Consider the following 22,048-nt stretch of genomic DNA (forward strand, 5'->3'; position numbering starts at 1 on the left):
AGTGCGGGTTTAGTGTGTTGTACTTTTCTGGTTTTATTCGTTTATCATATTACTGGCTAAAACATTTGAGGGATGAAAATGGGGTAAAACACGAAACGTGCATCAAACACCACCACAATCGTACAAATATGCAAAAAAAAACTATTTTCTTGGTGCAAAATACATTAAGCAACGAATGCAAACACCCTAGACAATATCATTTTCGTTCACTTGTTTTGAAACCTCTTGTATTATGGGCGGGTGGTTGTAGATTTCATCTTACTAAAGAAGCAAGAAACTCTCGAGTAACGACTGAATAGTTGAAAAAAAATTAATGCAACTAAAAAACCAGTGATTTGTGTCACGAGGTTTACAAACTAAGAAGAAAATAGAATAATTTGGGAACAGAAAATAAGAACAAAAACAGTAAAAAAAAGAAGAAAAACATCCACTTGCCTTTGGACCTGATGTAAAAGAGATGTTAAAAACAACTTAAAGTGCCTCCAACAATCAAATAAGCCCATGCTGGCGTCTGCCGTCCTCGTCGTAGGCCGAAATCGCGCGGAACGCACCGGTAGCCATGAACTGCTGCTGTTGCTGCAAACCTCCCACGTCCAGGTCACCCAACCCGTCCAGTGTCGCCAGTAGATTCGTCTCAGCCGGGTCGTCCAGCAGTCCGGTCAGCTGTGCGGTCGGTGTACAGTCGAGTGACTTCGGAATGTGGCCTCCGGTGGCACCGTGGCCGTAGTAACCCGATAAAGAAAGCTGTTTCGGGTCGAGTTGTCCTTGCTGGATGGCGCGCCAGATCTCGAGGTCGGTCGGTGTCAGCAAGCTAGGGGAGACGATCGTCGAGAACTCTGACGGATGCGTACCGATGCTGTTGGCTCCTGGCTTCTGGGAGGCTACAACCGGACAAGCACGTGTCTCGATGGTGAGCGGACGAGCGATCGTGTCGTTCAGAAGAGCTTGACCACCGATCAGTGGGTTAGCGGAGCTGAACAACACCCCAGTGTCGTCGTCGTCCGTAACTGGAATGGGATGCAATGGCAGAAAATGAGAGCCATGCTAAGGACGAACAGAGCTTCAAACTTACGACTGAATAGCATATCATCGGCGGCGTTGTTGCTGCGTTCCATGGCGTTGGCAGAACCTGTAGGTTGGTCCGGAAGCGCACCTTCGATCAGTATTTCTGGTGGCGTTAACGGAACGGTGTTCTGTAAAAAAAAAAAAAGAATCATATTAGAAACAGCTTGAGAAGCGAACGAAACACGATCAATTGCTTTCGAAGTGGTGTTTTCTTTCCTCTTCCTTGTGATGTTTGAGAAGGCGCTTCGTTGTAGGAACAATTTTCCGCACACAGCACCAGCAACGCAAGAATGTTTCGTCCGATAAGTGACCTTTTAAGCGGTAAGCCATCATACAGATGGCTTTAATGAAATAAAAAAGCTTTTTTCTAATAGCATTCAGCGGTTCGCCGGCAGTGCTAAAATTCTTCTCATGTTTGAGCATTTTGTTAGTGATTCAGTCTCTAAGTAAAATCTCTTTAAAAGAGTGAGGAGTTTAAAATGAGGTATATTTTGATAGGGAAAATTCCAAATTATTTGGATAATTTTGGACAAGGTGTTTCTATTCAATACTAATTCGTACAATTTCTAGCATGAGCTTGTTTGACAAGGAACCCTTGTTTTTCGAACATAGATTATGTAAGTTCTCATGAAAATGCTTCAAAAAAAATTCATCTTCTTGAAAAATTGTATATAGCGTTGTATATGGCGTATAGATTGTTTGTATATGGCATTCATGTGTACTAATGCTGTTAATTCTACTGAATAAACCATCGCACAAGATGTTAAACATCTTTAAACAATTTATGAAAACAAAATTGTATTTTCAAAGCATATCATTATGTTTGTGCCAGTTACCAAGTAAACAAAGGGGAGAATAAAAACAGCTTTACAGTTTAAATGCTGACGCAATGTTTCAAGCCCCGCGCCATAGGCATTTATTTTTTTTTATATATTCCGTAGGACGGCATAGCAGTACGGTCCACTCATAATGAGCCGTCAATGAATAATTTCTAAGGGCATTTCTTCCCTTTGCCTTTCCATTTTTACCTTATACCAGGCATACTCGGTTATAGCCACTGAATGACAACCAAATATATTATCGATGGATCATCGAAATCATGCCGTTCGAACGAAAGCAAACGGCACATCTTTCTTGAAGCTTGCTTAAATTAAAAGTCATCTGCACGCACAGCTACGTACAGCAAAAAACGTACGAAAAAAAATTAAACGAACGGCGATGGAAACGTGAAAAAAAATAGAAAAAAAAATCACTGATTCCATACCAGCAACTGTGCACGTGGGCAAAGTTCAACACCCTTTCGAGCCGTGACTGTTACCGTTGCCGAGACACCCGCCACTTACATAACCCGTACTTCGGTCATTCGAAAGAACAAAAAAGAAAAGCAAAAACCCCACCAGACGCACTGGAAAAGAACAAACAGGCGGTGGGAGTATCAATCCCGGGAAAGAAGCACCGTGAAATGCTGCTTTTCCAACGACCTGCACACCACGGTGAAGATGTGTGCGTTCATAATCCGCTTAAACGCGTGGCATGGTGCTTCGGAAATTGTGTCCTTTTCCCGCAATGACGTCATCGACCCATCGCACCACGTGGACGTCGCGTTTGAAGGGAAATGCAACGCGTATCGATCGCAAACCGACGCGAAAAATATCGGCCGCAAGTCGAGTTATGATACGGATGCGGGGCAGTCCATTACGACAAGATGGATGAAATACTATCGAGCCCAAATGATGGATCGAAGGAGCCACCGTTTGTGGGCCACCGGAAGGAAGCGACGGCTTTGCGTGACGTCTGGATGACACATGACCTACATTTTGCGTGTGCCTTTGGACAACGTGCATGAGAAAACGCGTGTTGCGTGGATTAAGACGCAACCAGGCGCCTCCACTGCCTACTGCGATTAATGCGATACGCTTAACGGACGAATGCTGGCGATTGGAGGGATGGTGCTGCCGGCGGAAATCAAGTCACTAAGACGCTGTTAAAGGAAATGTAAATTTATTTAAACTGACAACATCACTAAAGGAAGGGAAAAGAAAACACCATTTGGACAGCAATTGATCATTTTTCTCTGGTTCGTTTATTTTGCGGGTTTATTTTTTTTTGCATGCACCAACAGAGGTTGATACCCCTATCTTCGTCCCTTTCGCATCTCCTAACATATATCCCCAACTCCCAAGTTCGATACGATTCCTCTTCTAATCTGGCTTGTTGCGGACGCTTCCTACATCCAACCTCCTTTCTTTGTCTATCTCTGTCTCTTTCTCTCTTGCTGTCTGTCTTTCTCCATCTAGTGTGTCCTAGCCGATTTTTATTTTTATTTGTTTGCACAAACTGCTAACGAGATAGTTCGATTGAGTAGCGTAAGTGGATTTTATGTATGCTTCAAAATAGCGGTAGATTAATTCGTACACGATTCTACAATTTTACCCCCACCCAAACGGTCAGTTCCGTGTCGGGAGGGTTGGAGACGACTGGTGCTGGTGGTGTATTTTATGTTTTATCTCATCTTGTTTCGTTTGCTCAATTCACTCTTTACTTGCTTCGTCGTGTGAATTGCTGTTGGTTTAGTTATGCTTTTTTTTTTGCGTTCCAGTTTTTTTCTTTTTGCTCACTTCTTGTTGGCGATTATCGTTTGCTTCATCCGAGTGGGTTGGTTCTTAAAAGTTAGATCGTTTATTGCGCGGTTATTACTATTTTTGTTCTTCCTTCGTAAGACGGTTCACTTACGTCTACCATTGCCATGTTTTGTTGTTGTTGTTGTTGTTTGTTGTTCCGTTTTTTTTTCTTCGGGTCGGTAAAATATTCACCAAATATGTGCTCAACGTTACAGCTTACAGATCTAGTTATATGATTATTCTTACACAAGTCTTTTGGGAGTAATTTTCGCGGACGCCCATCACCGGACGCATCGTTCGAATAGCCACCGCCACCGTTGGCTTTTCTCGGGTGGTAAGCCATCCAATGCACGCGCCTCACTCAGTCCCCGATGATGTGTGTGAGTGTGTGTGTGTATATGATTCATTAATTTTTTATACTTTAATTTTTCTGGTAATTTTAATTGCCAATCTCGTGCTACGGCTTGCTTTAAGGTTATTATGTTGATGGTGACACATTTAAGATAGCGAGTTCTTATTTTCTTCGTTCCTGCAGCCGGCTACCTCGCGACGCCGTTCATGCAGGTCAACAAATCCTTGCTGCCATGAATGTTGCATTGATTTTTCGTTTGTATGTTATAGCTTAGCTATCGCGAAGAGGAAAAAAACGACTATCAACTATGTATGCTATTCCTTTAAACGGTAGATTTTGTATAGCTTGTGTAACGCGCTTCTGCTGCTCACATTTAAAACTAGATCCAGTTCCATTAAAAGACGTACGAAAATGTAAACAAGCGCGAGCTGCTCTTCCCTGTCTGCCTCTCGGTGAAAGAACCTTCGGTCGCGGATCACGGGGGGCATTTTGGTTGGAGGGGAGAGGGAAAAACAAAACAGCGGCAAAACCTAACCAGGGACGGAACCAGCTTGATCTGTGCCTCGACCAACAGGGGGCCATCAATTCCAATCTTCGAGCGCGAGCCATTCTACAGTCCCTCCAGTTGGCCTTTCTCGTTGGACCGCATTCAGTTCGATTTCGCTTTTTTTTTGTCGGTGGTTCTACTTCATTGCATCGCTGCTCGTTTGAGCGATTTGTTTGATTTTTTCCAGCTCGCACTCTAACAGAACGCGAGAGGAAATTGAATCGTGTGATTGAGTCAGAGGATAATTTTTCGCATTTTTTTTTATGGCTATGGATGCGTTCGCCTCGAAAGCTGATCAAAACGATCCGAATCCGGCGCTGCCAAATATGGCCAACATAATTATTGTTTGATTCTCTCTTGCTCTCTCTCTCTCTCTCTCTCTCTCTCTCTCTGTTCCCCTTCCCTTCCTTCCTCGTGCCTTGCCGAGCTCGCTCACTAACTAATACCATTGCTTTGCCACGGTTCCGGCTCTCCCGGTGTTTCGACACCGGGACAAAATTCCAGCCTGCAGCAATGCTTGCACCTTTACGTATATAATCAAATATACAACAGTAAAACAACCACCCGCGATCAATACCGTTCGCGCTTAAATTTGCCTTGGCTTGTCTAATCAGTTCTTTTGCTTAATTTCTGTGATGCAGTCCCGTCGGTTACATCTGTATTTTATTAACGTTTTCCATTTAAATTTCGTTTGTATCCAGTTCTTTTCGAGTAAAATCCGTCCGGGTGTACGGTAACGTACAACCCGACCACAGTCGGGCCGATTTGTGCTTGGTTGTAAAGAGGTTCGGGGTGCGGAATCGACAGTGAAGGATTCCGCTGGATTCGGATTGTGCTTAAACAGGATGATAGTTATGATAATTGTAACACCCTCATCAGCTAAAAACCCTCTCCAGTCATCCAGTGGTCGCGAGCTTTACCAAAACGACAATAAATATCTCTCTCTCCCTGCATTAACAACATACTGAACGAATTGAGCTATGTCTTGTACCGAAATGGAGGTATTTAAATAATTCATGCTTACGGAATAAGAACGATTTGTACTGAGGATTGAAGGATTCACCCGGAGCCGTGAGAATCGGGGAGTTTCGTGGGACTTGAAAACATTCGCTGGCACGAAGCAAAAAGATAATGAACCGAATGTCATTGGCTTTTTTTGGGTTGGAATTGCTTCTTCCGCGGAAGTCGCAGCGCCATAATTTGACTAGCGTGTTCGTATGCACGATGGTGTTGATTAATCTATACATGTATATGTTTGATTCCTTTTGCCCTCCTCGATGTGTGATCCTTCCCTGGTGTTACGCTAAATTCTCCGTCTTCGATCTGATCCGGCATAAACAACATGTAAAACAACAATACCAGCAATTGGTGTGCCTCCTTCTCTCTGTATATATATATATAGATATATGTATATATGTTTATGTATATATCAGTGTTCGTTCCATAAGCCATGTTTAGTATTTGCCACGATTCCATTAACAAGTAGATTCCTCTTTTGTTTCTTTGCCAACATTACAACTATTCCAACAAACAACACCAACAACCTTGCGTGAATCCTTAACTCGTCCACCATCTTGCGCTTGTCTTGCTCCTAACGCTAATTTTTCGATCCTCACATTCCTTGCGTTTTTTTTCGCACACCTCCTGGCTGGTTTCGTGGAGTGGAGGGCCGCGGAAGTGTGACTAGGTGTGAACATAAAACTTATCCAAAATATCAGTCCAATTGTGTATGTGTGTGTGTGTCTGTGTGTGCACGCTTTGGGCCTAAAAATATGACTGGACACATCCGCTCACTGGCTTCCGGGCCGTGGCGTCGCGTATGTACACTAATTGCGGTAATTTTGAACGAATTTTGAACTCTTACATTGCGCCGCATGTTTGCGTGAGGTTCATGCTTCAAGGCTCTGTCTTGTAGTACTGTGATTTTTGTCCTTTTCGATATTCACCTCTACGCTAGATGCGCTACACAGCGATACGCGCTAATGGTATGGAAATGCGTACCGTTATATCCATAAAAGTCGTTACATTAATTCACTGATATTGACGATGTGTAATAATAATGTTACTGTTACTTTTCCCTCTATCTCTCTATGGCTCTACGACTACACTAGCATCGATTTAAGTGTACTTTTGCGTTAGCATTCGTCTTCATGCCAAACGCAACATGAATACAGCTGTGAAGCTAACTGTGAGTCTAAACTGTATGCTAACGACGAGGATCATCTCATTTACATCCAGCTGATTGTGGACACTAAAAGACGAAACAGAAAACAAGCTCAATGTAAAGTAGCAGTGCGGTTGCACCTCGTGTAAGGTTGATTCCATCGCATTACACATGGCGGGCGGGTATTTGGCGGGCAGCCAATACACTCGATTTAGTTTTTTTTATTGTTTCGGAGAGGCCGGTTTCGATCAGTACGCGTATTTACTTTATAATATATATATCCCCATTTTCTCTGCTCGACAGTCAACTAGCGCGACCAGAAGACCAGGGGTTCATTGGGTTGTGTAACAACTAGTAGTAAGTTTTGATTTCGTTCGATTATATTGTATGGTTCCATCTAGAGTATCGTAAGACGAGTTTTTTTGTTTGTTTCGTAATTAACTTTAAAGCTTATTGTAACGTTTGTTTTGTGACTTATTGCCGGAATTATGCTTGATATTTCGGTGTCTCAGCGTGACGCTTAGCCTCACTTTTCATACACTGTCCGTGTACAGCGCGTTCATCCGACACTCCGCTGCCGGTGGCCAGTTGAATGTGTTTCATTGTGATTGAAACAAAGCAAAATGAATGAAGCATAGCAGGCGAATCGGCGGGCCTGAATTGAATGTTGCCATTCTACTCCCAACGGTCCGGGGCGTTTTCGCGGGGAAACTCACTCACAAACGACGCCATTTCGTACGCGAGTAACGAGTTTTGTTGGCACGGTTCGCAAATTTAGCGACGCAGTTTAGCGACCATACGGAACACGTCAAGTGGTATGCATCGGGCCGCACGAAGAGCTGCACTGCAAAACAACGCCAAAGGTCGCAGGCGAGCTGCATCACCTCGCTACGGTACCGTGTTCTCGGTGTGGAGGGAGAAACGCTCGAAGAACGTTTCGCTAATTATATAACACTGGGAAGAAGTGTACGTTCTGGCGCTATTTATAGCGGTACCCCGCTCAGGTTCAACCGCTGCCATTCACATGCTGCCAGTAGCTGCATGGCTGCATTCGAATGGCTTACGGCATCCGATCGGCAGTAGACACACCCCTCTTTGACGGAGAAAGAAAAGATGAAAAATGGCCCCGTAATATGTAATGAAATATCACCACACTACGGTTCCATTGGGCGTCAACGTGTGCTATATGGTTAGCTATTATCTCTCTGGCTTGTTTTTGTCCATTTATCTTGAGGTATCTACAAACAGCATCGTTAGGTTCGATAATGGCATTGGAATATGCGCTGTAGTTTTCCGATACTATCAGCATTAATCAAGCGCGTGTGAAACACAGCTTTATTCATTGCAAACTGATCGTACGCGGATTCCAAATGTACAGCTGATGCCAGAAAACCACGTGCAATGTTGTTCTCGGAATTATTTTTGAATGCTAATGTATCCATTGTGTTGTCACCGATGCACGCGATCAACACTTGACGAAGACAAACGATCAAATGGCAGGTGGTTTAGGGCTTCAAGTGCACAATGGAGGCTCCTGGTATTTGTTGCCGGTTGGTGGAGGCGCCTGGTAGAATGTACCCGGAAGGGGGAAGCTAAATTCGTTTGGCTAGCGTTCATAAAAACCTTTCGACTTCAACTGGCCACCGCAATTTTCTGCTAAATACACATTCCGCTTTCCAACCCGGTCGCGATCACTATTATATGCTCCAATGCGGTTATCTATGCCACGGTTCGTTACCTGGTAGACTACTCTTCCGTTGTACGATTTCGATTACGATTTGTATGACTTGGTTTGTTTGATGCATCAGAGGTATATCAGTTTGATCCTTACATTTGTCTCGTTTCTGCGTGTTGTATTCGTTTATAATTTTTTTGTTTTTGTTTCAAAGAGGTAATATGTTTCACACATTATTGATAATATATATATATAAATATGTATATTTATATTGTTTCAATAGTGTATATGCTGCTCTATTGTTCTATGTGAATGATTACTTGCTCGCCACTCATCGCCGCAGTCTGAATCGGCGGTAATTTTTATTTATTTTTTGGTTTTTATACAAAGATATTCTTACATACATTTAGTACTTTAATGCGCAGAGTAACGAGGAGTTGTTACTTATGAACTTTTATCCTGTTTTAAATATTTATACTTGCTCTATGACTATTGTGTTATACCTCTGCGAGCAGTCTTGCTCGTATTTCGCTCCTTCCATTCCCGATTTCAGTAAATAGCCCGCAAACTTCCCATGTATGATAATTGATTTGACAAGTAAACCGAGCAGCGGCTAGAGTCTTTATGCCAAATGTTTCCTTACTGCTCCGATTGGTCGGAGCGGTCAGCGATCTAGAACGACGCGAGAACTGGACTTGGATGTCTACATAACGTTTACGACTTACGATTTTAAATTCAAAAGAGACCTAACACTACTAACCAATGCAGACGGCGTAGTTAAAGAGCTTGTTGAGTAGGAAAACTCGATCGAATAAATCGTAGTGGTGGTAAGGAAATGATCGAAACAAGAGATACATATTTTTACGTACTGTATCTTGCTTTAAAGTTAGCTATAAAAGCATGTTTTTTCTCTCTTTTTTTTACTAATGGGACTCCGATAGAGAAGTTACTCCAAATATAGATTTATTTTGCAAGAATATAATGGCTTGAATCCTCTGGTGTCTTGCAAAGGTAGAAGAAAATTCTTTTTGTCACTTACATTAACTGTATTGTATATGCATACCATAAAAAACCACATTCGAATTAAAGCTTCCACCATTTTCTTTTGTACAACAAACGAAGCAAAACCGCGAGCGAAACGATTTTTGAATCTTTATTCTGCTTTCGCTCTTGCCATTGTTTTGTATTTTCTCTCTCTCTCTCTCTCTCTCTCATTCTTTTGTAATGTTTTTTGTACCTTCGGAGCTCACGAATAATTGTAACAAACGACTGAAATTTCCCTCCCCCATCTCGAACCTCGCTCACACGTGCACAGGAGTTCCTGTCCACGGGTGGAGAGTACGAGCTAGGCGAGAGTTTTTTTCCATTCCAATCTCACTGGGAGAATTGGAAGTCGTGCGTAACTTTTGTTCATTTATTTACGTTAAGCAAGAAATAATAAGTTACTTTGACAAATCATTCTTTCGCTCTTTTTCCTTCGCCACCTGCTTACTGGGCGCGTGTGAAGGAGGATTGTTTGTCCGATACCATCACAAACACTAACGCTAACGCAATCGAACCAACTATCACGAAAGCCATAACATAAACGAACTAGCAATGTAAGGAACTAAGAATTAAGCAAGCTCTATGAACAACGAAACGATGTTGTGAATGAACATAAACAGAATAACGGTACAAAAGTAAAACAGATGTTTATTTAACAATCAACAAAACAAACAAAAAAAAACTAGGCGATTTTCTTTTCAAAGTCATTAGTCTCAGGACTGAATAGACAAAAGACAACCAAAGGGAGCAAACATTCGTTCACGAACTAAGGAAGAAACATGAAAACATATGCTTAAACACCCGAAACATGCGAACGATACATCGCACAGGCAAAATCCTGTCGAGGATCTAAACAGCTGCGGGGGTCCCATTGGCAATGGCACCCACGCACTGAGCTGTACTACGGTATGTTGCATTTCAATTTTTCTCCATCATGGTTTTTATTTCTTTGAATGTATCCCTTTGTCCTCTTCCACGAGAGGAACCATTTCCACGACAGAACCATTTTTGTCTCACATCCTGTCACCAGTTGTTCGCCTTGCTCTGCCGCTAGTCTCTGTTTCTTTACCATTAAACTATAAATTATATCAACTATCACAGTAATTGGGTTTCCACTTCGCTACTCCGCACGCATCGCCCTGTGTCTACGTTCATTTTTTTACCATTTTCCGATTTTCCCTCCACGACCTAGCTTGCGCCTATTCTGCGACCTCGTGCGCTAGTTGCGTTGGGTTGATTTGAGCGAAGGACCTTACATCAAAGCGCACCGTTTCGCGGCATCGTTTCCGAAGGTTTCCTCATCAAATCATCCCAACGAGCAACGGCCCTTTACTATGCTTTAGCCGCCTTGCTGGGGCGGGGAAAGCAACTGTAGCCGGCACTTACATCGCAACCACTGACGAGCAGGTTCATCAGCACCGAGTTGCCGGACTGCTCCTGTAGCAGCTCGCCGTTGCCGCCTGTCTGACCGTTGGGCCAGCGGCCACTGCCGGTGGCGTCTTGCGCTGACCGGCTTTTCGACTTGAGCTTCTGCGGTATCGGCGACGGTGCCATTAGCTGTTGTAACAGCTGTGGAGCCGACGATGGGGACGTCGAGGCGGAAGCCCCACTCGACGCTCTGAGGCGCTTGCAAGTGTTTCCGGATCCGGTTTCGGTGGAGGATTCGCTGCCACCGTTTAGGGTGCGCTTATTGTTGCCATTTATGCCACCGGCGACGGTTGGTTTTTTCCCAGCCGTCGTCACGAAGGACGCAATAATGTTCGTTTGCGATGCGCTCGCTAGTGGCATGTTTGTCTTGCCATTGTTGCTCACTGTTGCTCCGTTCAGCTGCAGTAGGTCGTCGAATTTCCAAGTGTCACCTAAAATGGAATGTGAGCAAATTTAATTAAAGGGTACTGATGTATATAAAACTGCATTGCGTTCTCATGTTCGTTCGTTTCGGGGCGGCTTCGCAAGGGCACTAATATTCTGTACTGTTGCATTAAGTGGAAGTTCCATGCAATAAGTATTAATTTACAATCCATGGTTGATATAACCACTGAAAAATCATACACGAAAATGCGTGTTATTCTTTCAGGCCCAGGTCTTTATATAACGTTGAAATATGTCTTTAAAAAAGAAACAAAAAAACGTTTGAAAACATAAAAAAGGCTAGCACGAGCATGTGTCGCTTAACGCGGCAGGCCATAAATTACAATCTCATCCACAACTGCAACGGTCCGGTGGCGTTGCGTGCTGACGGCGTGAAAAAATTGCATTCGCGGGGGCATCCCTTTAAAAATACCGGTGTTGATGAACTTTTTATCGCCAGCCCCAATTTGCTCACTTTCACCGTGCGCTCCACGAGCGAACCGACCGGCCAGAAAGAAGGCGGGCTAGCTGGCGGTGCCATGGGAATCCAATCAGCTTTCCCCGTCGCAAAACCCGACCGTTGCGAACGGAATATCGTTGAAATTCCCCACCGGCAGAGCAAAAAGGAGCAAAACCAAAACAGAACAACAAAAAACAAAGAAAACAAAGACACCCTGCAGCATTCTTGCCCGAGCGATCGATTTCCTCGAGCGGCAGCAGGAGCCTAAGTAAACCTGTCGCCCCATTCGCTAAGGCTTATCTCTCCATTCGGCCGCGGTTCTGCACTTGTCGCCGACTCTGCGCTGGCGACGGAAGCGGGGTGAGCATTATGGCGATATAAAAAGAATTTCACGTTTATTTTCGTGCTGCTTCGGGGCGGCTTTGATGCCGGGTCCGCCTCCCTCGGGAGCGATCCACCCCGGCGCCTGCGTCTCTGAGCCATGCAAAAACCCCAACTGTCACGGTATCACGCGCTATACACCCGCTTTTGTCTTGCCATACACCGGTGCTTTCACTTTCATTCTCAAGCGGCCTCTTCAGGAGGGTTTCCCTTCTCAGGTCTGAACGGGGTAGAACGGTGGTCCCTGCGAAGGAAAGCGAACAGGACCGGTACGTTGCAACTCGTGCATTTGGGAAATATCGTGGAAAACTCAGCGAGATGAGATGCATGCTTTGCTCCGGCGGCACTCATCGGCGCCCACCGTAGTCCGTATGGAAGACTACCGTACCGGAGACACCGGAGACTCAAGCGTGACAGGTTCGAAAGGATACGCTGATACAGGTCTTACGTAACACGAACCCAGGTGAGGTGATGATGACAAACTACGTTTGAAAGACAACGAGCTACAGACACAGAAATAGGAAGCTTTCCGAGCATGGTACGTCGCTAAATTTCGTAAACCAGCGGCGGGTAAGTTCGTCTGATCCCTTCCTATTTCGATACGCGGTGGACCGATAGCAGCCGTCCCACTCGCACCCTCGTAGTCTATCAAGCGTGTGGGAGTTTTTAAAAATACCTTCCTCCCCACGCGCCCAAAAGCGAAACTCGTGGCGACGTGCCGGGAAGATGGAAATTAAATCGAAGAACACAAACCTCAGCAACAAAATACAGCCCTCACACCCACACACACACACACACCTCTCATCGCTTGGTGGATAGGCGGGAGCCAAAAGGGGATCGGGGGGAAAGAAACTCGAGAGTTGAGGAACTACCGGAAAATCCCCCGGCCGTGCATCACGGAGTGTTCGCGCTCTAGGCAATATGTGGGTGTTTTTTGCTGGTCGCATGCATGCAAGAGGATGTCTCGTCTAACGTTACTGTCGGATGATACGATCCCCCCCTATCCTGTACCCCGGTACCGGTTCGCGCCCTCGCAAAGTGCTCCATCATTATTTGGGCACTATTTTTAGCGTCCCACGTACATTTGGCGACCGCTCGCGTATCGCGGTGGCGTAGTAAAAGCGATTGGGTTCATCATCATCGCATTATCGGATGGATTGAGATGTGCGGTGATGGTGGGAAGGGTTTAAACCAAGCCAGAAGAACCATTTGGTGGTCGGTGAGTGGCGTAGCCCGGGCCAGCTACTGTGGTTTGAACGCGCAGAAAAGCTTATAAACGTATGTGGAGATCGGTTGGGGTACCGAGAGCTATACGAATGCCTCACATATGATTCTGAGATAAATTCGACAAATTCGATTCGCGTCCCATTAATGAAGGCATATTAAATTTCCTCATTGTGTCACTCTCTGAAGCAAAACCGCGAAGCTTCCGGTGTCACCGAACCTACCGATCGAAGCGCACAATTGGAAACCTGATTCGGTGATTCCCAACTAATGCGAGCTTCCAATCGAACTAACAACGCTTTCCGCTCACAATGAAAAGGTGCCCCCATTTAGCGCGGCTGACATGAATCGCTGCGTTGTCTACTAATTAGCATCGAGCTGGTGCCTGTTCCCGAACATTCACGTTGACGCATGGTACCGAGCCTGCGTCGAAATGCAGCCTGTGCATGTTAATTGATCGCGACAGCAACTGCACGTTTCGGACAATCGTGCGGAACCGCAGTGGCTCGGAACTCAGTTTGCTAGCTGTTTCGAAACCATTTCAAGCTACATCTACGCAGGGCCAAAGCGTCAACTTCCTGTGTTTTAGGCACACCTGCTAAAAGACGAAGCTGAACGCGCACAGTACAGAATATTTCGCGCCTTTCACGACGACCATTTCGCCAACATTACCATCCGTTCTTTGCTTGCTTGCGTTCTCGGACGGACGCAACTTACATAGCTTCGGGTTTGTCGGCAGCACAACCATGGAGTGTTGGAGAAGGTTTGCTTCCGAAAGCTTGATGCGCTTGATGCTCGGTCCCATCTCCTGCTGTTGCGCACCGTTTTGCTGCAGCTGCTGATGCGAGTGGTGTTGCTGGTTGCTGTGGCGTTGCTGCTGTTGATGGTCAGCACTCACCGAGGCGTTTGTGTGCGCTATCAGAACCGTGTTGCCGTGCTGTTGCGACAGGTTGGACGTTTCCGGCTGTATGCTGATGACGTTTCCACCGCACAAAAGCGCCGCCAGGCTCGAGTCGATGGACGGTGGGGTTGTGGTGGTCAGCGTTGATTTACTGTCATTATTGCCATTGTTCGCAGCAGGTTGCTCGATGCTGCCGGAAGCGGTTCCACTCGCCACGTCAATGATGAGCCCGTGCTCTTTGCCGACCTGCAGTGACCGTTGTACGGTGGTCGTGGGCTGATCGACCAGTGCTCCACTGCCGGAACCGGTGGGCGTGGGCGATGTACCGAGCGCGGGAAATTCGTCCTTAATGTAGAACTTGCCCGTGAGCCCGAACGCGCTAATGGACGTGCCGGGTGCGTTGCCCTCGATGGTGGCTGCCGGAACACCCCACAGCAGGTCGTCTGAGGTGAGCAGCGGCAGATCGTCCACTTCGCTCATCGAGATGTACGGGGCGCGCATTGACAGATCGAGCTCGTCCATGTTAAGGTTCATAAATGCAAGTTCGTCTTCCGGCAGCGATCCGTTCGGGCTGCACAACGACGGCAGGCTGCTGCTTTCAGGACTCTGTGTTGGGGAGGCAGGAGGAGAAAGCAAAACGAAACAGAAATTGAGTTAGAGATTGCAGATTTGCCCACACGCCGTTCGACGGAAATGGGACGCCGGCGTCTATCCCCAGGCGCGTTCCTCTAGCGGGTCGAAGATGAGAAATCAAAAAATCGTAATCCAAAGGGCGAAAAAAACGCGCACGGTTTGCAAACGAACGATTTGTTTGCAACGAAGCGTCTTCCACCGGTTTGTGTACACCAGGATAAGGAAGAAAGTGGCCAAACCCACACAGAGAAGCGAGATGTAGCGAGAACACTGGGGAAAAACTGTGGGAAAATAAAAGTCATAGCCGAAGCCCCTCACGTGCCATTTGTGCTTTCATTTTCGTCAACCTTGATGGTGGCAGTTTGTTCTGTTCGCGTGCCGGGAAGATGGTGCGCCCTCAAAAGCACAACCCAAACGACCCACCCTCCCAAAAAAGAAAGAAAAGAAAGAAATCCCATCCGCCCTACTCTCACGTGTCCGATGTGTGCTGAATTTTAACGATATGGCAGCCAACTTTCACTCTCATCCCGTGCGCGAGTCGAGAAAATCGAGTAACCCTTTTTTTAAGAGGATTTCGGCACTCGTAACCTAACTTCTCGAATGGTAGTCGTCTTCGGTGCGGTTTCTTGGGGGAAGGACTCGGTTTTGGGTTTTCATATTATTTTTTCTTCTTCCTGTCCCATTGCGACCCTTCAGCGTGTGTGTGTGTGTGTCTCCTCTCGGCTCATTTGGTGCTGAATTTCTACGAACCGAGGACAGTAGCTAAGCTCCCCATGGCAACATCTCGAGAGGTGGAGCACCAGAACATGGTCCTGGCATGGCCAAAATGGCAGGGTTCCACGGGTGCGAACAAGCGAACAAGAATCTGACAAATTGCAAATATTCGTCACGTGCGCTTTCAGCAGCGCCAGGTGCCGCAATTCCCCCATGGGAAGGTTAAGCTCCCCGAGGGTATTCGGCGCCGCATAACGTTCACCGATAACATCACCACCCATCGAGCGGTGTAGGTGGAGGACTGCTTCGCGACATTCACAGGTAATTCCGAAGGGATGATGAAGGTTTCGGCCGTGGTGCGCGACAAGTCGCATTGGAAGCCACACGTGAGGCAGGTAACTAGAATCGATTTCTTTTTTCGGGTATGCAACGTTCCTTTTTGCACGGACCGAAGGCTATTAGCAATTTAAATATGTCGGGACAGTGAAATTGAGAGATAGTATCGAATTTTGATGCGGTACAAAAAAAGCTTTCCAATGATTGATAAGTCCTCAGGCTGTCGGGATAGTGTTGAACCTTTGGCAACAGGCTGTCCTACAAAAAGGTCTTGCAAACTCATGTGATTTTCATCATTTTGCTTATATAGTGGGGTTCGTTTGCCACCAACATTAGATAGCACCGTTGCCCTGTCGGAGTTGTGCGAGAGGCGCAGCAAATTACTTCGACGAACTATTGTTTCGCCTCCCCAGCACTATGGCACCATTTCACAGCTCTGTGATAAATGGATGTCATGTTTCATCCCACTCGGTGGGAGCGCTGATAAAAGCAATTAGATACATAAGTTCCGCTCGTGCCAATTTGCCACACGTGACACACTACCGGTAAGGGTCGTCCACTTCACAAAGGTAAAACGAAGAAAAGAATATCTACGAAACGTTCCAGGGGGCCGTCACTCGAACCACTAGGCCGCACAACAGATCGGAGAACTAAACGTGGAACAATACAACAAAAAAAAAACACTACCACAAAAACAAAGTAAAACAAATACGGCGGCCGAAACAAACCCGGCAGCGCTAATTATTTCTCGTCCTCGAAGCATGCAGTCCACGTGCAAACGTCGGGTACGGCCGCGAGATATATTAATTATATCTAATTGTCCGAAGCACTACGCCTCCGGAACCGGACGAATCGAGTGGTTTTTACCACGATCTAGAACGGTCCAATAACGAAGTGGGTTCTTTTTTTTGCGCACGAGATGTCAATGCGGGTACATTGGACAAACAAAAACGGGGAGAACGTAATTGTATCGCCGTTTGCTGTTAGCTAATGCCAGTTCGTGTGGAAGGATACAAAGGGATTGGGATCCCGGGGAGCCTTCGGGTGTCTCCGGAGGACCTCAGGCTTTTGTCAAGCAAAGGTAAAATTAAGCGACAGTAGGTTAAGGCAATCAAGCCTTGTTCTCAGCGGCCATTGGCGGTAATGGAGCGCTAAACGTACAACATTGACTAAACTGCGTCCTACTCCTGATGGTACGGATCACGTTTAAGCTGTATTTAGTAGCATATCCTCGAGGCTCGCCCTCTCGTGCGTTGACAACTTTCAGCAAGCGTAGGATAGTCCAACATTTAGGAAGTCCATAAACCAAGTGTCCCAAACTCACCAGCGCCTTAATCGTGTGCCCTTTTTCCCTCCAATTGAACAGTGAGCGGCAGATATCGCAGGCGATATCGTAGACGCGCACTCCGCACACACTATCTGCCCTATGCTTCACGTATAATTACATCTAGCCGCTCGTGGGACGTGAGCGGCTCGCTAAATCACCTACAATTGAGCCTAAAATAATCGTACCATGGGCCGAACCCCAGGAACCCGCACCAAATAACGCCTGATAACGCAGGCATCACCATTGGAACGCGTGCGCTTGCGGGCTTCACCGGTTTGCTGGAGAAACTGCAGCCCATCCTGATAAGCTCGGGTCTTGCGGCCGCTATCGTACAGTGACCACACATCGCACCCGACACCCGGCACTGGTCTTGACAATGAAATGCAATCAGCTGTCGCTAATCGAATTTTGATACGCATACAATTAGTTAGCAACACGCTCGTGCCAGAAGTGCGCCGAAATAGAACGTATTACTCTGGCCGAGATGTCAGCTCGGATGGGCTCGGGAAAACCTCTGCGCGCGTAATGGATGCATTCGAGGACGTGTTCATGTCATAATTACCCCATAATTGCCCCCGATGGAACCAGGTCCACCGCGCGGATCGGAAGTTTCCGCGCTAATCGATCATCTCGGCATCGGAACGCTACTAAACGCCAAAGCCAACCGCCTGCTGGCTGGGATGGAAATAAACAAAACCGTCCGAAGATAAGCTAATTGACATCGTGTGAGTGGGTAAGGGCCTTATCGCGAATTGCACAGGGCACCCTTGCCCAAGGTGTGCCGCGGACGTATGCGTGCCTACCGGTCAAGTGTATGTGTACTGGTCGTCCTCCGTAGGTTTCCGTCCCCGTCAGTAGGTGACCGGGGCGTTTCGCGATAGCGATAGCGGAAATGGGAAGCCATCGTACGAGCTCTGGAACGGACCTACACGACACGCTATGGCCACGCCGTGTGGTGTGATCATCCATGCTAGAGCCAATGCGCGCCGGTCTGCCTCTTGGCTTTAGTGTCGCGAACCTCAGAATCTGAGCCAGAAGGGAAAAGGCTAGATTACGATGGTCTCCCGGGTCTCTCCGGGGCCACCGTTGATTAGACGCACGCCCTATCGACATCGGATCCGATGTCAGCGGATACCATCGGACCACGGGGAAAGTCGCAAGTAATGGGATTTAGGACGTTCCCCCCAAACCTCGTTCTGACCGAAAGACCTACCTTCGATATGCCGGGCGACAGTAAATGCGGCGAGGGGCTAACTTCGTTCGCTTCGTCCCGGTAATTGATGAACGGGTCGTTGCTGGAGGCGTTGTGCTGGTTGCCGCTGGTGCCGATGGTTGCCTGCTGCTGGTCCCCATTCGAGACCGTGCTGGAGGCGGACGAACCGAGGCCGGATGTGCCCGATGGCGAGTTCGGGTTCGAGGACACGTGTGACCGGCTCGGGGACGATGGTACGGGCGATGAGGAGACGGATATGGATGCCCGCGAGGCCGAGGATGCGCCCGGACTGGACGCGTGGCTGTGCTGGTGGGTTTGGGAGCCAATCGACACGCTGGCCAGGGACGGTGTTCCATCGGAACTGCCGGAAACGGTGCATGCGAGCGCGGCAGAGACCACCGACGCGGCGGATAGGCTGCCGGAAATGGCGTCGGTGCCGGACACCGGTATACAGACCGTGCCGGATTGGACCGTTATCGGGGACGCGTCGAGGCGCGTGTCCTGCGAGTCGAGCGAACAGAGCTCGTCCTGGAGCAGCGTGTAGCTGTCCGGTATGATGAAGTCCTCGAACATCTCATTGAAGAAGGTGCCGGATTCTTCCAACGGAATGCATGCGTCACCCGCGGTCGGGGCCAGATGCGTTAAATCATCCGGTTCATCTTTAAGCACTGGGGAAGAGAGAGAGAGAGCGAAACGGGAATTCGGTTAAGAGTGTTCTGGCATTATTTTTTTTTTCGTGATCGTGATGGCCTGCACGGCCGAAAATGGAGCGGTCGTTTACCAGCGCGAATTGATTGGCAAATGCGTGATGCGAGGAAGAAGCGAACCAGGGAAGAAGGATAACAAAATGGTGCGAATTAATTTTAGTTGGGAGAAACATTTCATTCGATCTAGACCAATTCTGCTGCCTTTACCGACCGATCGTTGGATGTTTACCGAAATTGAATCTATTTGTTCATGAGGCATTTTATGGAAGTTTCTACAGAAAGTTCTATCAGAAATTATCATTAAAACAAGAAATGTTTTAGTTTTTAGAAGCCGTAAAGAAGGCTTACTTATTAAAAACACTGAACCATTTCTGCACCGCCTCTGGTGAGACTGTCTTCTGCTCATGATTGTACACCGTTTAATAGTGACTGTAAATAATATTTAACAACGCAAACGCCACTGTGCCTTGCACGATATTTACTCTGCCCTGTGGTGAAAAATTCAAGTGCCTCTTTAGAGCCGGCGCGTGGAAGATGGGCCCGTTATGGCTTCACCAGTCGGTGCTTCCACGGGGTTGTTGGCATTATGCGCGGAACGGAAGTTGTTATGACCGATTTGCATTACAAAGAGCACTAAACCTGCCACAGCCTCCTGGTGTTCCGGGTCGAGAAGCACACCCGCAGGAGGCTGGACAAACATCGCATCCCAAGTGCGTTCTTGCCCGGGGATGAGCAAGCTTTCCGTGGAAATCACACGTTTGCCGTTGTGTTTTTTTTTTCCTCCAGTAAGCCAAATAAGGTTACTCAAAGGACGCAGTTGTGCAATGAACTGACGTAGCTACGGAAATAGCACATTAGGTCCTTGTTTTCTAGTTTAATTTTTCATTCGTGACAAAAAAAAGTAGACAAAGTGGCAGGCAGCCGAAGATGCGGTCGAAAAATACCCTCCTACAAGTCCACTAAAAGCCAAGCACACGTAGTTGGCAGAGTTCAAATCGTAGAAACAGGTTACGCCGAGATTGATTACTCGTGCTGTGCTGAGCCTCCAACGAAAACACGGGCACAAACCACAAGCGGAGCGATTTAATTTGATCCTGTGCCCGGTCAGGACGCTTCCGCCGGCACGAAACGTCACGAAATCCTGTGCGTGATCGTTACCACCAGCCCAGCAGGGTGTGGGTGTGATCGTTCGAGATAACATCCATAACGGCACGTAAAACGGCTCAAGAAAAGCCAACCGAAGACGATGAAAAACGTGCGCCCCGGCAAACGGCGCACGTACCACCGTGGGAGGGCTCTTCAGCCGTGCACGCACGTAACAGCGCACCGGCAGGACACCGGGTTGGGTTGTGAATAAAAATGAAGCCTTCAAGAATGGCTTCCGCCCTACCGACAGGGACAAGCAATTTCAGGGCGATGGTTCGTGTTGGACGCACTTCTGCACCGGCGGGAGGGAAGTGAGTTTTGATTTGAATATTCAAATTACATGATTATTTCGGTGTTTAAGGGTGTCCTAGGCGAGAGGCCGGCACCCACGACGGGCCGAGGTGCAGAAGGTTGCTGTTCTTAGCGCGACCGTACCAACTCACTCCAGAGTTCGCCTCCGTCAATCCTCCGGCAGCGACCGAACCGTAACGGAGGCGTTAGTGTACCATAAATGAATATATATATACGTGCGTGTGTGCCCCGGGGGGGGGGGGGGTTGATTGGCAAGCCTAACGAAGTGGCCAAATCGCTGGCAAACTCCTGACGGATGGGGCTACCGTGTAGCAAACAGCGCTCGACAAAGGGCGTGAGAATCGGGCAGCAGAAGGCAAACACGACGCAAATCGGATTGGTTATGTCACAACATAAGCGCCCCGTGTTGTTGTGGTTGTTGCTATTTCACCAACCCACCCCCGGTAGGATGAATTGGGGGCGGTCGGTCGGTTGGGTCGGGCCACTGATGAAATTTGTCACAATTCGAACCCTCAGCGGAACCTCTAGCGGTTCATCGTCGCATTCCTGAACGCTACATTGGAGCGGGGATATTTTTGGAGGGGTTTCTTTTTTCACGCGTACGGTTGGTGGGAATTCACCGATCAGACACACATATAGTCAGAAGTGTGCAAAAAAACACCTCAGAGACACGTTCATCCTACGGTTCGAGACCGAGCGGTCGTGTGGTAAGATCGTCGCGCAAACACATGCTGCTGGGATGCTCTCAAGCGCAGCTTAAAAGCTCAATCTCTCAGGACGCAAGCGATACGGGCGAAAACCAAAGGAGGGAAAATCTCAATCGACAAAGAAGAAGAAGAAGAAGCAAAAAGAGAGAAGAAAAATCGCATCGGTAAGGTGGCAAATTGCGATGGGAAAAGCGTGTAATGGAGGAAGGTATAAAAAATAATGGCGTGATATGAAAATGAGGGGTACGTACGGAAAATAAAACCAAGATACCGCGTACCAGAATTTTCCAACACCGAGCGGTCCGTGAAAGGTCCGTTTCGGTACTCGATGGCGCTAGATCGGATCGTTCTCGTGTGCGCACCAAAGCCCCGACGGGAACGAACCAGACGAAGTGGTCCTGATATTGAATCTGAAACACGCGCCGTAAATCGTTGCAGGGCGGAGTGTTTATGTGGGACTACGCTTTCGGTCTTGGGATGAGGTGTTTTGCTCTGTCCTCTCGCATATTTTTCCCACGTCGTGGGCGGCTTTTCCGGCCGAAGGGATCGAGCCGACAGTGAAATATTTATTTGCCCTTTTTTTGGCGGAGAGCACATGAAGCTATGCCGCTCTCGTACGGGCCACCACCCGTGGACATCTTCCTTGTGGCGAGATCGTACGGAGGATA

The 22,048-nt window shown here is 47.4% G+C and overlaps 1 protein-coding gene across 1 annotated transcript in view; it reads right to left on the bottom strand.

The window, feature by feature from the left end:
- Positions 1–489: 489 nt before the first annotated feature.
- The window catches only part of LOC128720888 (protein similar), a 103,798-nt gene continuing 82,239 nt past the window's right edge, over positions 490–22,048 (bottom strand). Inside the window, exons 8-12 of the mRNA XM_053814590.1 lie at positions 18,509–19,176; positions 14,102–14,891; positions 10,855–11,327; positions 1,073–1,193; positions 490–1,007 (exon numbers count right to left, since the gene is read on the bottom strand). Of these exons, the coding sequence (XP_053670565.1) occupies positions 490–1,007; positions 1,073–1,193; positions 10,855–11,327; positions 14,102–14,891; positions 18,509–19,176 (2,570 nt within the window). The remainder of the gene's footprint in view (positions 1,008–1,072; positions 1,194–10,854; positions 11,328–14,101; positions 14,892–18,508; positions 19,177–22,048) is intronic.

This window comes from Anopheles nili, chromosome 2 (assembly GCF_943737925.1).
Source record: "Anopheles nili chromosome 2, idAnoNiliSN_F5_01, whole genome shotgun sequence".
In the NCBI taxonomy this organism is placed as follows: Eukaryota; Metazoa; Arthropoda; class Insecta; order Diptera; family Culicidae; genus Anopheles; species Anopheles nili.